Below are 17,606 nucleotides of genomic sequence, written 5' to 3' on the forward strand. Positions count from 1 at the left end.
CTGCCCCCCCCCCCCCCCCCCCGCTTTTCCTCTTCATACTGGAAACTGAACTTGGGACTTTGTACTTGCCAGGCAGGCTCAGTACTACTGAGCCACATACCCAGCCCCATCTTAACCTTTATTTTTTTTTGTACTGGGAATCAAACTCAAGACCTTGTTCTTCCAAAGCAGGTGGCAGAACCACTGAGCTAAATCCCTGGCCACCCACTTTAACCTTTTAATACCAACCCTTGATCATAAAGGGGGATCTGGGGAAGGGGACTAACATATCCAACTTTTTATAACATTGTGTTCAGGGTGGTTAAAGTATCCTTACTAGCCACAGTCTAGGTACTGGTTCCTGTGGAACTTTTGTGTCATCTCAGTTGTGTGGCACCAGCTAAGCCAGCGTTAGGGTTCTTGAATTGCAGAACCTTAGCTTTTGTATTGTCTGGTCAGTCATGCAGGTATCCTTTGCCATCTGTGAGCCATGAAGTCCTCTGCAAGAGGGAGCTTTACTGCTGAATAGCTCAGAAGTGAGATTTGGATCCGGATTGAGCGCTCAAACCCTCAGCAGCTAGCAGTTCTGGCAGTTGCTTGGTGCCCAACCGGAAGTGCTCTGACTTCCCCAAAACGTGGAGTTCTGCGGACAGCTAAAACTTGGCTATGTGAAGCAGTGCTGCTTCCCCCTTGCTTCTCCTGTGAGGGGTTGACCACATTCCTTATTGTCAAGGGTTGCGATTGCTCTGGTAAATGGTTTTGTTGGGAGCAGAGAGTCGTAAGCATGGGATACTGGATGCAGTGGTTTCTAAGGAAATCTAAAGAGTCATTTAGCCAATGGAAATTCCATTGTGCAAGAGTAGAGATGGGTCTAAATTGGATTGTCCCCATTGATTTGTGTGGGATCTGAGAGACTGGTAGAACGCAACATAAGGCCTGCCCTTCCCCAATGATTTGGTAACAATGATGGCCTCTCAGGCAGGATGTCACCTAGCCCAGGTCTAGGTCAGGGGCTAAGCAGTGATGCTCTCTGAATGGGAGCAAGAAGACTCCCCCCCACCTCCCCAGTCTGCCAGTCTGGTGATTTCTTCAGTAAGTGCAGTACCATGGGAGCAGGACTGGAGGGCGAGGATGTCAGTTTCCTTGACTAAGCATAAGAAGGAATGCTGAACACTTAATCACAGTATTTCCGGAGAATTCAAATGCTGACTTAGGAACTCAGCATTTCAAAGCCTTTTTTTGTTTTGTACAAGGTCTTAAATTTCCTAGGCTGGCCTTGAACTTGGGCACTTTTCTCCCTCAGCCTCAGGGTAGCTGGGTCCTGGATGCCTGGGGAACTTTTGCTAGTAACCTTTGAGAACATTCTCTTGGTTTGTTTTTAATCTATTTTGTTAGTGCTTAGTAATTTTAGTGTACTACTGGAGTTGAGTGTGGTGTTACCTACGTATGTATGTTTTATCATCTCCATCTCCCCCTTAACCTCCCAGATAATTTCTCCTGTAATAGTCCCCCTTTTTTGCATGTCATCTTTCAATTATTTATTTAGGTTTTTTGAGACATGGTCTCCTGTAATTTAGACTGGCCTCAAACTCAGCAGTCCTCCTGCCTCAGTCTCCCGAGTGCTGGAATTACGGGCGTGTACCACCACACCCCGAAATATGTCATCTTTTAAGATTCCACACACCAGACAAAAACACGATATTTATGTTGCTCAATCTGGTCTATTTCACCTAAGTTTGTTTGGTGTGTGTGTGTGTGTGTGTGTGTGTTTTGTACCAGGAATTGAACTCAGAACCTTGCACTTGTGAGGCAGGCAGTAGAACCACTGAGCTACCCAGCCCGATTTCACCTAAGTTGGTGGCTTTTTGGCTCTATCCATTTCTGCAGATGACATGTCATCGTTCTTTACAGCTGAGTAAATGACTCCATATGTGTGCCACATTTTCTTAACGCCTTCATCCATTCCCTGGCATTTAGGCTTATTCTGGTCTTGGCTTCAGGGAAAGGCTCACCATAAATGTGGTGCAGGCCTCTAGGAGTTGCTTTGCACACAGGGTCTTGTGAGAGGTCTAGTTCTGGTTTCTGAGGTCCCTTCTGGTGTCCATGGTGGTAGTGGGGGTTTACATTACTGTCAGACCATTTTTATGGCACCAGTGGCTGTTGAAGCTGTCACATCGGGTTGTTAGGACCTGCATTCCAGTTCCTCTAGAGGGGCAGTGCTGGGCACAGCCGGTGGAAGGGCAGTTTTGAAAACCTTCACTGTATATGTCTCCTATCCAAGTACTATCCAGGCCTGACCCTGCTTAGTTTCAGTCGAGATTGGGCACATTTAGGGTGATTTGGCCATAGACTATTCCTTTAAAACCTGTGGTTCACTTTTATCCTTTTAAAAACACATGTGTGGGGGGTGAGGTGTTAGGGATCGAGCCCTGGTTCTCATGCATACCAGGCAAGCACACCAACCCTAACCGTGTTACAGGGATGAGCCTCATATATTTACTTAATTACCTCCATTTTGGGTTCTTAACCTCATTTCTATATTTGCTCTTGTGGTGAGCAGAGTGGAGTTGTCTGCACATTTTGATAACTAGAGTCAGGGCTGTAACTTAGGAAATGAATCTGGACACTGCAGCACCCTGGGAAGTGCATGGTGGACCCACCCGGGTCTCCTCCAGTGTCGGTCTCATTCCACAGCCTCGCAGCCTCTGTTCTGTACTTGGCCATCTGGCCCTGATAGCACAGGATGGGTGGCGTTGCCAGTGTTCCGGTGCAGTCATGTTGCATCTGTGGTGGTTTTTTTTTCCTCAGGAAGAAAGAAGCTTTTATCAGGAATCCATGAGCGCCAGGGTCATTTGTATAAAATGAAGTGTCCCTGACCGCCAAGCTTTATTTTTGTTTCTTTTGTTTTTTGTCCCAGGGATAGAACTGAGGACCTTGCACTTGCCAGGCAGGCGTTGTTAACCACTGAGCTAAATCCTTGCGGCCCCCCCCCCCCTTTGAGACAGGGTCTTGCTGCTGTATGGTTCTGGCTCGTCTTGAACTACGTGCCCCAGGCTAACCTCAAACTTACGGGTGATCCATCTGCCTCAGCCTCCTGAATGTTGGGTTTGCAGGTGTGGCCATGCTTTATTTTTAATTTTGGTACCAGGGATCGAACTTGGTACCTTGTACTTGTGAAGCAGGCAGCAGTACCACTGAGCTAAATCCGTGTCTCTCCCCATGCTTTATTTTTGTGCAGAGATCTCAGAAATGTTAGAGTTAAACTACATCAGAGCACGTGGTTTGTGCCAGTTGTTAAGAGTACATTTGGGAAGGACAGGTGCTTGGGCTGGGGTTCAAGACTGATTATACTGTGACCTTATTAGTAGCTAGGGGTGTAATCAGTGCTCATTGACAGGATTTGAAACTTGAAGGAAATCTGTCAGTTTTTAATTTGAAAAAAAATGTTGAAGTCGCAGTGCTTAGAGAAAGGGGAAGAAGTACTTAGAAGACACAGGGAGAGAGAAGTTTGTGTCTTTAGCTCTCCGCTTGTCAATGGTCTGGGCAGCTTTACCTCAGCAGAAACAGAAAACAAGGGAGAGGTGACCACACCTGCAGGTGTCAAGAATTCACTGTTTTCAATTGAGCAGGAAAACCATTTCACTGTGTTTTCCAGATAGCCCAGCTCTTATTAATGCTACCGCTTTGCTTTGCCTTGCTTTTCTTTGCATCGGGGATTGAACTCAGGACCTTGCGCTTGCGAAGCAGCTGGTGGAAACACTGAGCTAAATCCCTGGCCCGCTACTGCTTTTCTTACTCTAAAGAAACAGTTTATACTGGCAAAGATAGAGTACATTTTTCCCCTTTAAATTACCAGCTCACAAACTTGGTTTCCAAGGTGAAGTTCCCTCTTGTGCCTGGTGTAACTGAAGTGGTCAGTTGTTTTTAACCCTTTCTGTTGATTTCTCAGCTGTTGGTAGCAGTCCGAATATATATAATCAGGTTCATCTGTCTGTCCACCCCACCAGATGGTTTTGCCGTCTTCCTAGGTAGGTTTACCTAGTCTCTGGAGTTGTGTCAGATATTTGATCTGGATGGAGTGGTGCCCCTGAATTCTAGGAGACTGAGGCAGAAGGACCACAAATTCGAGCCCAGCCTAGATTAATTAGTGAGACCTTGTCTCAAAAACTAAAAATTTATGATCCTCGGTACCCAAAACAAAAGCCTAAAAATTTAAAGAATGTCTGAAGGTCCGATAGCGTAGCTCAGTATGAAAACCCTAGGTTCAGTCCTCATTACTGAAAAGAACAATCATCTTTGCGTGGTCTGATTAATGCTTTCTGAATGTTTCTGTACTTGAGGATTTAAGTGCCAAGTCAAGCTTTTATGCTCATCTGGTTAAATAAACCTTAGTTTAGAGTCAGGTATGTGGTTAAATGTATTCCTCACATGCTGCAGCTGGTGCTAGAATTGTGTAGTCGCTTTTTTCACATGACAAGAATACTTCATGAGCCAGATATGTAGCTCAGTGGTGCCTCATGTATCTGCCTGGCAAGCTCAAGGTCCTGAATTTCATCACTGGTGAGGGGGTACCTTTTTTTGTTGTTTGGTTTGGTTTTTTATGGTAACGGTGATCAAACTCGGGTCCTTGTGCTTGCAAAGCAGAGAGCAGAACCACTGAGCTAAAATCTCCAGCCCTGTTTTGTTTTGTTAGTGAAATAACTTCCTTCCTTCCTCCCTTCCTCCCTTCCTCTCTTCCTCTCTTCCCCCCCTCTCAATACTTTGGACTGAGAATACTTTGGGCTGAGGAGCAGGTTTCCCCTCTGTTCAAACAAAGCTGTGTGACTTTACCTTAAATGATCTAGTTATAGGCTGCTTTTCAGTAGCTGTCTCATGCTTTGGAAGGATACTTTCTAGGACTAAAATGGATCTGAGACTAATAATTGAAAAACCCTTTCAGCTGAGATCTGTATCTGTGGACCTGAATATCGATCCTTCGCTGCAAATAGACATACCTGATGCGCTAAGTGAGAGGGACAAAGTGAAGTTCACAGTGCACACCAAGGTGAGTGGCCGCCCTGTTTTCCATGTGGATGTGGGAAGAGATTCCTCCATCTGAGAAGGTGCTGTGCTGTCAGCAGTGTGCAGGCTGCTAGGTGAGCATTAGACAAGCCTGTGGGGGCAGCTCTTGCCCCTGGGGCCCAGGCTGAGTCCTTCACCTTTGACTTTAACTTCCTGGGGCTTTTTCTTTTACTGGTAGATTCTTGTCTCTGGTTGAATGCTCCCAGCAAGCTTCTGAAAGGAGAGACTTCATATACACATCTCCTTAACAATCACTTTTGAGTCCTGGCTACTAACTTCCTTGGTGGGGAGGTACCGTAGTACTGCTTGCTTGCTTGTTTGTTTTGAGACAGGGTCTCACTGACGTCGTTTGCTATGTAGCCCAGGCTGACCTTGGACTCTCGAGTAGTGGGTGCTTAGTCGTTTATTGGCTCTCATTGATGTTTTATGCAGTTTTTTCCTGTAGTACCATCCAAGAAGCCCCATTGGGTGATTCTTAGCAGTCCATGTCTCCCTTGTCTTCACAGACCACACTGCCCGTGTTCCAGAGTCCAGAGTTTTCTGTCACGAGGCAACATGAGGACTTTGTGTGGCTACATGACACTCTTACTGAAACTACAGACTACGCTGGGCTTATTGTGAGTACACTTTGGAAAGGACAATAAGGAGGCTGTTTTTTTCTACCTTACTATTTATTCACTTTGTTTCCAAAGACTTCTACGTACTTTCTATAATGTGTTAGGAAGTTTGCCTTCATCCGTGTAGAGTGTTTGCTTTCTCCCTCATGGGTAAAGTCTGAAGTGCGTGGAGAATGACATGAAGTTCACATATTGTACGCTGTGAGAAGGTAGACAGTTTCTGATTCAAATCTTATCTGCCTTCAGGTTTGGTTTTGCTCTTTTTTTTCAGACCTCAGTACAGTTGGTTTCTAGGAAATCTTTGTGTTGCTGACAGTGTGCAGTAAGATTTCTCTAGCGCCACAGAGTGAAGGGGGCACTTGATCGATCCTTGCCTTCAGGAACAGGGCCTTGGGTGATTTCCGATGGGAACCTAGTGCTGCTGGAAGACTGGAGAATCTATTAAATGCTGGTTTCTTAATGAAAATGAGTTATTGGACCAAAGTAGTACTTAACACTTGTGTGGAAAAGTCCCTTTTGTTCCAAATGACACTCTTGATTATCTTCTGGAATTAGATTCTTTTTGATGTCTGCAAACTTAATCTTGGTTAGCCATAGCTTCTTGGCACCAATTATACTACATAATTTTAAACTGATACTGAAGCCGTTTGGAAACTGGTGCTCTGCCATAGTCTGTAGTTGAATACACAGCTGTGGAGAATGCTCCTTCCCTCAGGAGTAAGGTTTGAGTGGGACAGCTCAGTGATGGGCATGAGTGAGGCCAGTGTAGTGCTGCTCACACAGTGCTCATGGGTCCCCATCCCTGCTGCAGATCCCTCCTGCTCCTACGAAGCCAGACTTTGACGGCCCCCGTGAGAAGATGCAGAAGCTGGGAGAGGGGGAAGGGTCCATGACCAAAGAGGAATTCGGCAAGATGAAGCAGGAGCTGGAGGCGTAAGTGTGCTCTTAACTGGCTGCATCTTTAAGAGGTAGCAAAATTCTGTACATCTGAGAGAAGAATCTAAAGCTAGGTTGTTAGGTTTTTATTTTGTTGTAGCATAGCTCTTAATTGCCTGCTGCTGTTTTCTTTTTTGATTTTGGGGGAAGTACTGGGGATTGAACTCAGGACCTTGTGCTTTTGAGGCAGGCGGAGGCACCATTAAGCTCAATCCCCAGCAGTTTTGTTTTGTTTTTTGAGATGAAGTCTCATTGTTTGGGGATGTCCTCAAACTCACAGCAGTCCTCCTACTCAGCTTCCCAAGTGCTGGGATTACAGCCATGAGGTATCGCCCTGGCCTCAAATTCTTGGCAGTCCTCCTCCTTCAGCCTTCTGAGTGCTAGGATTATGGACATGCACTACCACACCTCACTCTTTATACACTTTCAGGCTGGTGATACCAAGATTATTTTCCCCTGAAATTTGATTACCAGAGATACAGGAGAAACTAGATTGCAGTGAGTGCTGTTAGAATGGTCCAAGTAACTTTTCTAATGGTTTGTAGGAAGGGCCAGGCTCACAGGCAGCACGTTCTAAGATGGTTGTAATTTTTGAGCAAAGATGGATTCTTTACTCTGTCATAGTTGTAGAGTTGCATTCTTGAGTATTGGGTTTTAGAATGAAAACCAAACAAATAAAATGTGAACTCTAAAACTACATATAATGCCATTTAAATATATGAAAGGTTAGGAGGAAAATCTTGTATTCCGAGTCTTTCACTTAACAGTTACGAGATAGGCTTGAGGGTCAGGGCTTGCCCCTTCCTCTTGGCCCAGAAGGGCTCGTGGGCCTTGGGCGCCATCTCTGCAGCTCCTCCTGATCTTGCCTGGGCCCATGCTGCCCAGCATGTCTGGGCTCCTGCCTCTGGACCAGTGTGCTACACCCACTGCTGTGGCAGTTGGATGTAGGTTTAGGGGCTCCAAGGCTGAGCCCATCCACCTTCACTTCCTCCCCACTGGTTCATTCCACAGTGTCTGGGTTACTTTCTAATTGTGGAGGCAAAATACCTGATACCCACAAGTTAAGAGAGAAAAGGTTTATTTAGCTCACTGTTTGTAGAGGTTTTAGTCTGTAATCACCTGGCTCTAAGGCAGGGTGGTTGGCAGATACGCATCAGAGAGGAGAAACAGTTTGGCAGTCAGAAGGTGGCAAAGCATTCAGGGAGGACTGCAGCTCTTCTGTCCCTTACATGTTGTCCAGATTATGTAGGGCAAGAAGCACTCATCTTTAATCCTAGTGCCCTTGATCCAGCCACCTCCGAAAAAGCCCCGCCTATGACCTCATGAGGCTTTGTGGGGGCATCCAGATGTAAGCCATGATACATGGATACCTGAATTTAGTCCTTGACTGGACACTGAGTTATACCAAAATAATGCTGTGGCTTAGTCATGGTATCTCTGCAGAAAGGTGAGCTGAACCAGTCTCGTTGCCAGGGAGTGAGTGGTGCTGGTTCCGTGGTGAGCCGTGCCAGCTGGTCCTGTGTGGTTCTTTGCAGGGAGTACCTCGCTGTCTTTAAGAAGACTGTGTCCTCCCACGAAGTCTTTCTTCAGCGGCTCTCTTCTCACCCTGTTCTCAGTAAAGACCGCAACTTCCATGTTTTCTTGGAATATGATCAGGATGTAAGGCAATTTTATTCTATTTCCATGGTCCTTTGAGTTAAAATGTGTGATTGGGCTTTAAAATAAAAATAGGCTTTAGCTGTGAGGTGGCACATGCTTGTCAGCACAGCTACTCTGGCTGAGGCAAGAGGATGGCATGTTTCAGCCTAGCCTGGGCAACTGAAAAATTGACTGTTAAACTTTTTTGAGTTTCTTACCAACACAGATGCAATGGGCAAATTAGATGGCGGCCTTCCCTGGAGATCCATTACAAAGGCAGTTTTATAAAACTGCCTTAATTGTGGCATTTTCCCTCTTTCAAAGACTGGCTGTTCCCTCGATGTATATTTGAAACTGAGGAGGAACTTGAGCAGTGACATACACATTTAAGCCTGTTTTGGTTTTCAGTGTAGTAGTCACTGCTACATAATATGTGTGAGATGAGCCCTGGTTTGGACATTTCCTCAGTGTTTCCTGACACTGAAAGCCTAATAAACAGCATAAGCTACAGCAGCATGATGATATTGCCGAGGACCAAGAAACTGTAAGCATTGGTGCCTGCACAACTGTCCAGATCCTGTTAGCCTTTCAGGAGAGGGCCTGTGTGAGGTTGGTCTCTTGTTAGGTATGTTGACTTGGTGTTAGGCAGAGTCCGAGCTGGCTCTCTGCAGCTGTTTTGTAAGAGTCACTGGGAATGATACCGAGACCTGTGTGGTATCTTAGGAAAAAGCATGTAAGGTTAACTGGTCTTTTGGAATTTCCTTTCATAGCTAAGTGTCAGACGGAAAAACACCAAAGAAATGTTTGGTGGGTTTTTTAAGAGTGTGGTGAAGAGCGCTGATGAAGTTCTCTTTTCTGGAGTTAAGGTAAGGGGCTTTGGCCTGGGGGAGAAGATTCTTGATTGATGGGAATAAGTGGCCATCCAGCTCTAGTGACGACACACAGTCCACGTTAACTTTCAGAAATGGCTACCTTGGTTGCAGGACGCAACCCAGACACCCAGGCATAGAGGAGGGGAGGTTACCTTGACTCAGTTTTAGGGTCTCCGCTCCCAGGGTGGCTGGAGGAAGGTGCAGGCAAATGGGCCTTTTGGGGCCACCTGAGCTGAGCTGTCACAGGCTGTTCTCATCCACTTAGCTTTCACTTTCCCCAAACAGCCTTGCCCTCTCAGGAGTACTGAGATGATCCTTGCCACTCGAATCTTTCTCCTTCTCTATAAGGACAGAGGTTGCACATTTTTAAAAAGTGAAATGAAGGGCTGGGGATTTAACTCAGTAGCACTGTGTCTGTTTTATAAGCATAATGTTCTGAGTTCGATCTCCGATACCAATAAAAAATAAAGAATGAGGTGAAAGATCAGTCTTATGTGCCATTCCCTAGTGGCTGGTGTTGACACTGTTTAGACCACATTTTCAGTTTTATTTATGCACTGGACTTTTTTTTAATACCAGTGATCAAACTCGGTACCCTGCGCTTGTGAGGCAGGCAGCAGAACCACTGAGCTAAAGCCCCAGCCCTGTGTACTGGATTTTAAGGATTTGATACAAAGAAAAAAAAAACATAGTGTCTCATTAATGTTTACCTGAAATTATATTTTAGATAAACTTAAATGAAATACCAACATTAATTTAACCTCACCTGTTCCTTTTGGGCAGTGCTTCTAGCTGTAATGTACTCCTTCTCATCCTTGCCCACCTTGCAGCTGAGTGGCCTTCACAGTTGCTCTCTGGTCAGGCTTTGCCTGTCCAGGCCTGTGCAGGGCGGGCAACAGCAGAGGTTTGGAAACTGGCACAGTTCAAGGTCATAGACACCCTGTGTCTATTCACTGGGGGATGGTTGGCCTCTCACCAAACCTGCCAGATGAGCGGGGTTGCCTGGGTCTGAAGTGAGCCAGGTTAAAAGCTAACAAATCCACCTACATGTGGATGAACAACCACGACTGGGCCATGTTCTTCCTACCTGCAGGACCACTACCCCAGAATAGACTCTGGGTCTTGGCACCAGCATTACTGGACTGGCAAATACTCTCTTTAGAATGGTTCCTCTGTCTGTTGATGTTTCCTGTCAGCACCTGGCTTTGCCAATCCTATATGTCATATAGTATCATTTAGATTTTGGAAGTCCCGATCTGTAGAGGCATACATTCTGAGTAGAGTTCCTGCTATAGGGTTTATTCTAATACAAAACATGTCCCCATGTTCTTGGGATTTCTGCTTGTGTTTCTTTTTCCTTCCTCTTTAGGAGGTGGATGACTTCTTTGAGCAGGAAAAGAACTTCCTGGTTAACTACTACAACAAAATCAAGGACTCCTGTGGCAAAGCTGACAGGATGACCCGGTCACATAAAAGTAAGTGCTCTCTGCTCATGACTGTTGGAGCTCTGCCCTCTTCCTGCTCCACTCCACTAAAGGTCTGTGCTTGTCTCTGCAGATGTTGCCGATGACTACATCCACACGGCAGCCTGCCTGCAGAGCCTGGCCTTGGAGGAACCCACTGTCATCAAGAAGTGAGTGAGTGGGGAAGCATTTAAGCCTTTCGTCCTGTCACTGAATGTCTCTTCTCAGGTACAGTGATCTTGTGGTTGGTTGCCTTTGAGAGGCTTAGGTCCTCAGGCATTTGGTTCTCACCATTTGGCTTGGTGATGTGCCTTCACTTTCTTAAAGGGATTTGGTTATGCAACTGACCTTTAGACAGATAATAAGTTCTTCACAGTTTCTCCATCCTGGGTATTTCTAGTGGGAGACAGTCACATGTTAGAATATTGATAAGATCATAAGACAGACAATTTAGGACTTCAAATGGCAACTTTGTCTTGTGTACATTTTCAGGTACCTATTGAAGGTTGCTGAGCTATTTGAAAAACTTCGGGTAAGATTTTTGCGTTCTTGATGTGAATTTAATAATTTGTAGATACCTGCCTTGCCATGATAGTAACCTTTCCTTTTTTTAACCAGAAAGTGGAGGGTCGTGTCTCATCGGATGAAGACTTAAAGCTGACGGAGCTGCTCCGGTACTACATGCTCAACATTGAGGCTGCCAAGGTGAGGCGGGAGGGCCCACAGGATGGGAATCTCAGCACCACAGGAGGTTCTGGGACTTCTCAGACCTGTTTGTGTAAGTAGCGTATATGCCTCACTGTCCAAACTGCCCAGAGCGAGCCTTTCATTCAACACATTGCTTAGTGTCATCCGGGAGGTTTAGACTACTCTTTATAGTGTGTCTTCTAGTTTCTCAAGATAAGAGCTTAATATTTTTTATATGTACATAAAGGTACATAAAATAATTTCAATGAGCTCCAACAATTCTTTGCCAGTCTTAAATATTTATAGATACCGCACAATCCATTTTAAGCATGACATATCACTGCCTGTTTTAGATGCTGTGGGAACCTCTGCTTTGCTGTAAGATTGCAGGGAATCTATTCACGCCAGGTGGGACCGGAGTGTGGATTCCCAGAAGCAGGGCTAAAGGGCGGGCTGTATATTTCTCATCCCGTTGACTTACCAAGCTGCAACTGGGTGTTTTCTTTACTCTAGGCTTTCTCACCTAATCTGCACATAGAGCTCTGAAACAGTTCTCAGGTGTTGTGCATCCCTTCTCTAAATCCATGTGTGAAGGAAGATGAGATTCTCACACATTGTGTTCCAGCAGTGCATGGGCGCTGTGTTGACCTCTGGGCTGGTAGCCATCTGCTGCTCCTGTTTTGTTCCTCAGAGGGTTTTATGCGGTCACTGCCTCTTTCCTTATAGGACCTCCTATACAGACGCACCAAAGCCCTCATTGACTACGAGAACTCAAACAAGGCTCTGGACAAGGCCCGGCTGAAGAGCAGAGATGTGAAGGTGGCCGAGGCCCACCAGCAGGAGTGCTGCCAGAAATTCGAGCAGCTCTCGGAGTCTGCGAAAGAAGGTGAGCTCTTCAGGCTTTGTGTTGGGTTTGGAGATCCTTTCAGACTTTCAGAGGGATGATGCACACAAGTACAGAAGCACCTGTCCCTGTCTTTGTCAGTGTTCATGAGTGCACATGCCTGGTTTTTCTGGACCACATGGGTGGGATTCAGCTGTGTATCCAGTCTCCATCTCAGAAATCTTTCTCAAGTTTCATGTCTGGTCATCTTAGCTGCTGGCCTCCTTTGCCCTAGAATAGTATTTATTTATCTTAGCAGTGTTGACCTTTCCAAAGGTCATCTCTTTCACAAGTGGATGGTCTTTGGGTTTTGGTGGGCTGTTTCCCTGTACATGGTTTGTAGGTTGTGTGTACCCTTGTAGTCCTCACCCAATCTTGGTGAGATGTGACTGCTCAGTCAGGTGCCTGGCTTCCCTCCTATTCAGAACCAAACCAACGGTGGTCAAATGCCACCACTCTTACTGCTGAAGAGGTAGCCCTGCACAGAGTGCTTGCCTTGACGTGTGTGGGGCTCTGGATTCTATCCCTAGTGTGGCCAGAAAAGAAAGGTGTACAGGCCCCAGTGAATGGAAATTGAGCTTGGCTTAGCTGGTAAGCATTGACCTTTTTCTTTCTGCAGAACTGGTGAATTTCAAACGGAAGAGAGTGGCAGCGTTTAGGAAGAATCTGATCGAGATGTCGGAACTGGAAATAAAGCATGCCAGAGTAAGTACTGCTGCACACGGAGGTCGGGCCCTGGCCTTGTGTCTTTGGTGTCTCCTGTGGTGGACTTTGTGGTAATATAGCTGCAGCAAGCTGAACCCCCAGGACCCTAAAATGGCTTGGGGAAGAGCCTTCTTGAGGGGAGCAGTCCCCTCCCCGACAGAAAGGAGTCATGTCTGCAGTGCCTTGGCTTTGCATGGAGTGCTTTTTAAAAAGAAATTGTTCTCTTCACCCACTGTGCACCAGTACTCCTTTTTAGTTCAAGAGGAAGCAAAGCTTCCATCCTCTAGTGTGTATTTAACCCCTATTAGCTTGATTGAGCATAGGAGTGGGAGAGTGCCTGGCAGATCCACTGGGGTGATGAGGAATTTGGGGTGCGGTATTCCTCAGCCTCCTGGAGAGCACTGTGCTCCCCTTCCTCCAGGCTGCTGTCAGTCCAGCTTCTAGGTCAGCCTGGAGCGAGGAATTCGCAGTGTCTGCTTTGATTTGGTTGGCGCAAGGCTTGGTAGGGTGTGCACCTGACCGTGTGGATGTGTTCACTCCCTTGGTTTCATTGTCTCTTTTTTTTTTGGTACCGGGGATCGAACTTGAGTCCTTGTGCTTGCAAGGCAGACAGCAGAACCACTGAGCTAAATCCCTGGCCCGCTCCCTTGGTTTCTTATTTCTTGGGTCAACTTTAGGTTAGAGCTTTAAAGTGTCACATACATAAATCATGCCTGGGGTAATGTTTTTATTGGCACATATACCTAACACATCTTCCTTTTTACATCCCCTTCTCATTTGTTTATGAAACGCCTTTAAAATAAGAACTCAGTAACACAAGTTTTGCAGCCATTAGAATTATAACTTGTAACTTTATCTATAATCTCACCTATAATAGGATGGGCAGTACTGGGCATGGAACTGGGGCCTTGTGCTGGGCCAGTGTCGTCCGCTGGTGCACACCCTCAGCCCTTGGTCCATTCTGCCATAGATAGAGCCTCACTAGGCCACCAGGCTGGCCTCACACTCTTGGTCCTTCTGCCCCAGCCTCCCAAGAGTTGAGGTTAAGGTGTGCGCCACTACGCCTGGCTCTTCATTCTTGGGTGTGTCACAGCAGTTCTTGGGTTCTCAAAGGAATCACTAGTCTGGCTTGACCTTGGCATGGTTTCCTTTTCCAGAACAACATCTCCCTTCTACAGAGCTGCATTGACTTGTTCAAGAACAACTGATTTGACACCAGCCTTTGCTTGCCCTGAAGGAAGAAAACAAATGTGAAGCCAGCATCACTTGCACTTCAATCATTGCCGTAGGAAATGATTAGCTTTGACTTTAGCTTACAATTATGTGAATAAATATTTTGATTTCTAAAAATCTTAACACTTAACCATGTTGGTTTAAACATTTTTATCGCATGCTACTTGGACATGACTAATCTTTTCCTTCTACATTTAATACCTCAGTGTGGCAGCACCCGAGCACAGGATTCTCCTGTCACCAAGGAGAGAGGAGCCTGTGGACAGGCAGGCATGGTCCCCAGCCAGGTGCAGCTCTTCTTACTGCAGGCGACACATTCCATACAGCAGGATGTGTTAGGGCATTTGCCACTCCCTGCTTCTCCGTGGCTCTCCTGTCACCTCGGGTGTTGTGCTGATGGGCAGGAAGATCTGCACCTTCATGTGCCCTTCACAGCCCTGCTTTGTACCCAGCTGTAAATATGCAAAGGGAGAGGTGTCTGGGGCTCCATGCAAACAGGGTGACCAGGTCTGCCCAGGAACAATGTGAGCCCCTACCTGGTGGCAGGGTATGTGTCTGGGCTCCTGTTTTTATAAAATGCAAAATAAAATAGTAAATCATGCTGCTGCTGAGTGATTTTGTGACAAGGCTGTGTGTCCCAGGAGCACAAGCAGTTGCAGCTGAGGTGGGCTTGGCCTTGGCAAGTGGGCTTTGGTGTCATTCTGATGCTACCACTTTTGATAGCTATTGACCATTTCTCTTGAGGTGGGGTAGGTGCTATCAGGGAATGGGCCCAGGGCTCCCCACTTGCCAGGATGTACTCTTACTTCTGAGTCCAGACCCTGGGAGGACTCGCATCTGGGTCTGTTTGCCCTCAGCTTGGTGTAGGCTGCTTTTCCTTTTGGGCTGACTGGTGGACCCCTGAGCTAGAGTCTTCTGCCCAGGCATCTCCACTGACACTTCACCTCTGTACTTGGTAAGATTGTCATCCGCTGCCACCATTAGCCTCCTATTATAACCAGTCTCTGGGTGAGGGCACAGAAACTGCAGCTAGAACACTGTAGGAGCATTTCCATTAGCTGGGGTTCATCTGGCCTCCGTGGCTGGTTACGAGTGGCTGTGATTTCAGCTCTGCCACTGGGGTCTTCTGCCTCCACAGCACGGGTACAGGAAACATGGAGCACAAAATGTGTGGGTGGGGGCTTAGCTGCTACAACTCCTTGCAGTTGTTCCATGCTGTTGTAGTGGTGTAGCCACAGTCATACATTTGGGTGGGTGATGGGTGTGTTGGGAGATGCTGGGCCACCTGGGAGCACCCACTGCCAGAATCTGGCTCAGTGTGCTGCTGGGCCTTGGGGACTTTTCTGGTCAGATCCATGCTGGGGGAGGTAGGGGCTGGGACTGCAGCCTGATGCTGCTGCAGTGTGCCTGGGGCCTCTCCCTCTTTACTGTGATCCCTGTTTGGCTGTAGCTGGTTTGTGAGGCATTTCAGGCAGGTCTATGGCCCTTAACTTTACCTGTGACAAAAGCTGGGGGTACTCCCAGCAGAATGGAGGCTACCAGTACCTGGGATGTGCAGGCAACACTGGTACTATGTCTGCTCAGGCTTGATAGGGAAGCCAGCAGCCCAGGGCCTTCCTGGACAGCCAGTGAGTTAGTCCTCACAAGGCTGTCCTGCCCAGCAGGCTGGACTTGGCCATGTGGAGCTGTGTGGGAGGACGCTTTGGTGGTTCTGTCTGGCACAAAGTGCTTTTAGGTCAGGTATTGCCTTGAGAGACTGACCCTGGCTGCACAGCTATGGCACCTTCCCAAGGGTCCTGGCTGAGAGAATGGACTGGGTGGGCAGGCAGGTGCTCTACAAATGGCACCTTGGGAGTCCAAGCCAGTGTAGCTACATGGACAGGCTAGACTTCCCCTAGAGAAAAACACTTGTAAACACCCTGGTCCAGAGAGCCGTCTCCCTCTGCATTTACCTTGGCTTTGGGCTGTGCATGGAAGGCAGTTCTGTGTTCTCAGCAGGGGAGGAAGTGAGCACAAGGCACCGCTAACCTCCCACAGGTGGCAGACCAGGCTGGTGCCACCAAGAGCAGTGCCTGCCACCGATCCCTCTGGTTCTAGGTGGTGCCCAGGCCATCTGTTCAGTTGTGAGGCACTGGGGACTTACAGTCACCCGTGTGACAGACCTGGAAGGGGCTGAACACAGCTGGGCAGTGGAGCTGCAGCAGCTGGCTGAGGTCCAGGGTGGGGGTTCCCCTGTCCACACAGCCCTCCACATGCAGTCTGTGTTCATGCTACTTAGGCTGGACTACCCAAAAGGATTCCATTTTGGGAATTTTGTTGCCTTTTTTTTTTTGTTTTTAATCTTCAGCTATAAAGTAATATTTGCCAGGTCTAGTGACACCTGTAATCCCAGTACTTGGGAGGCTGAAGCAGGAGGATCACTTCCAGTTCAAGGCTAGCCTGGGATACATAGTGAGATCCTGTCTCAAAAAACCAAACAAGGGCCTGGGGATTTAGCTCACTGGTTCTATAGCCTGCCTTGCAAGCGCAAGGTCCCAAGTTCGATCCCTGGTACCCCCACCCCCCAAAAAGCCAGGTAATGCATATTGGCAAGAGGTTCAGACAGCATGCTAATATAGTAGAGGGCCAGGGATGTAACAGCGGCGTAGCATCTGCCTGGCAAGCTCGAGGCCCTGAGTTCAATTCCTGGCATTAAAAAATAAAGTACAAAGTCCCATATTTTATCTCTGTTTCCAGATAGCTTTCCACTCTGTGCATGTGCAGTTTACAGAAAATGATTCAGGGTATGTTTGGGTCATTTCCAGAGTTTTCCAGCTGGTACCTATCTCACTCTTGGAAGAGGGGTTTTGTTTTTTGGGTGTGTCTTGCATGCTAGTGGTCAGGCTTAGGACCTCTCCATGCCAGGCAGACGCTCTACCACAGACCCCTCATGGGGCTTTCTGGGCTAATTTTTCAGCCAGAACTACATAGTGAGACCCTGTCTCAAAACAACAAAAAATAACAGTGGCAGGAGTGGAGGAAGAGGGTACAAAAGGAGCTTTTGATGAGTGTGCAAGTGGGCACACTCAACAAAATAGCAGCCCTGGGCCCGTGCAGCTGAGCCCAGAGAAGACCGGAAATCCTGAGTCTGCTGGAGACTGCTGGGATTCTCAGCGGCCTTGCTGTTTTCCTAATGCCTGGCTGCCGCACATCCTGACTGTTCTGCACCAGAGATAAGGCACGGAGGGACTGGGAGAGTGGGAGGAATGAAGCCCACCGGATGTGACTTGCTTCAGTAGTGGACAAGAGATAAGGCCCTTGTGAGGAGCTACTGAGTTTTCACTGGGTGCCAAACGTGACAGTTCTATTCTGAGCATTTGAAATGTGGCTGGTGCAGATGAACTTAGTTTTAAATTTTGTTTAAATTTGCTTTGCGTTCCCAGAGTGGAACCCGGGGCCTCCACCATGCTAAGCATGTGCTCTACCACCCCATCCCCAAGTGTGGCATAGAAACACATCTTCGAAGCTGCAGCACGCATTGCGAACTCTCGAT

General features: G+C 47.3%; 1 protein-coding gene across 1 annotated transcript in view; it reads left to right on the forward strand.

The window, feature by feature from the left end:
- Snx5 (sorting nexin 5) overlaps positions 1 to 14,197 on the forward strand; it is an 18,597-nt gene extending 4,400 nt beyond the window's left edge. The window contains exons 3-14 of the mRNA XM_010634141.2: positions 4,919 to 5,023; positions 5,547 to 5,657; positions 6,469 to 6,590; positions 8,129 to 8,252; positions 9,002 to 9,097; positions 10,473 to 10,578; positions 10,661 to 10,736; positions 11,059 to 11,098; positions 11,185 to 11,271; positions 11,980 to 12,139; positions 12,756 to 12,841; positions 13,999 to 14,197. Of these exons, the coding sequence (XP_010632443.1) occupies positions 4,919 to 5,023; positions 5,547 to 5,657; positions 6,469 to 6,590; positions 8,129 to 8,252; positions 9,002 to 9,097; positions 10,473 to 10,578; positions 10,661 to 10,736; positions 11,059 to 11,098; positions 11,185 to 11,271; positions 11,980 to 12,139; positions 12,756 to 12,841; positions 13,999 to 14,049 (1,164 nt within the window). The 3' untranslated portion in view covers positions 14,050 to 14,197. The remainder of the gene's footprint in view (positions 1 to 4,918; positions 5,024 to 5,546; positions 5,658 to 6,468; positions 6,591 to 8,128; positions 8,253 to 9,001; positions 9,098 to 10,472; positions 10,579 to 10,660; positions 10,737 to 11,058; positions 11,099 to 11,184; positions 11,272 to 11,979; positions 12,140 to 12,755; positions 12,842 to 13,998) is intronic.
- Positions 14,198 to 17,606: the final 3,409 nt, after the last annotated feature.

This window comes from Fukomys damarensis, unplaced genomic scaffold, assembly GCF_012274545.1.
Source record: "Fukomys damarensis isolate Sample0158 unplaced genomic scaffold, DMR_v1.0_HiC HiC_scaffold_7, whole genome shotgun sequence".
Classification (NCBI taxonomy): Eukaryota; Metazoa; Chordata; class Mammalia; order Rodentia; family Bathyergidae; genus Fukomys; species Fukomys damarensis.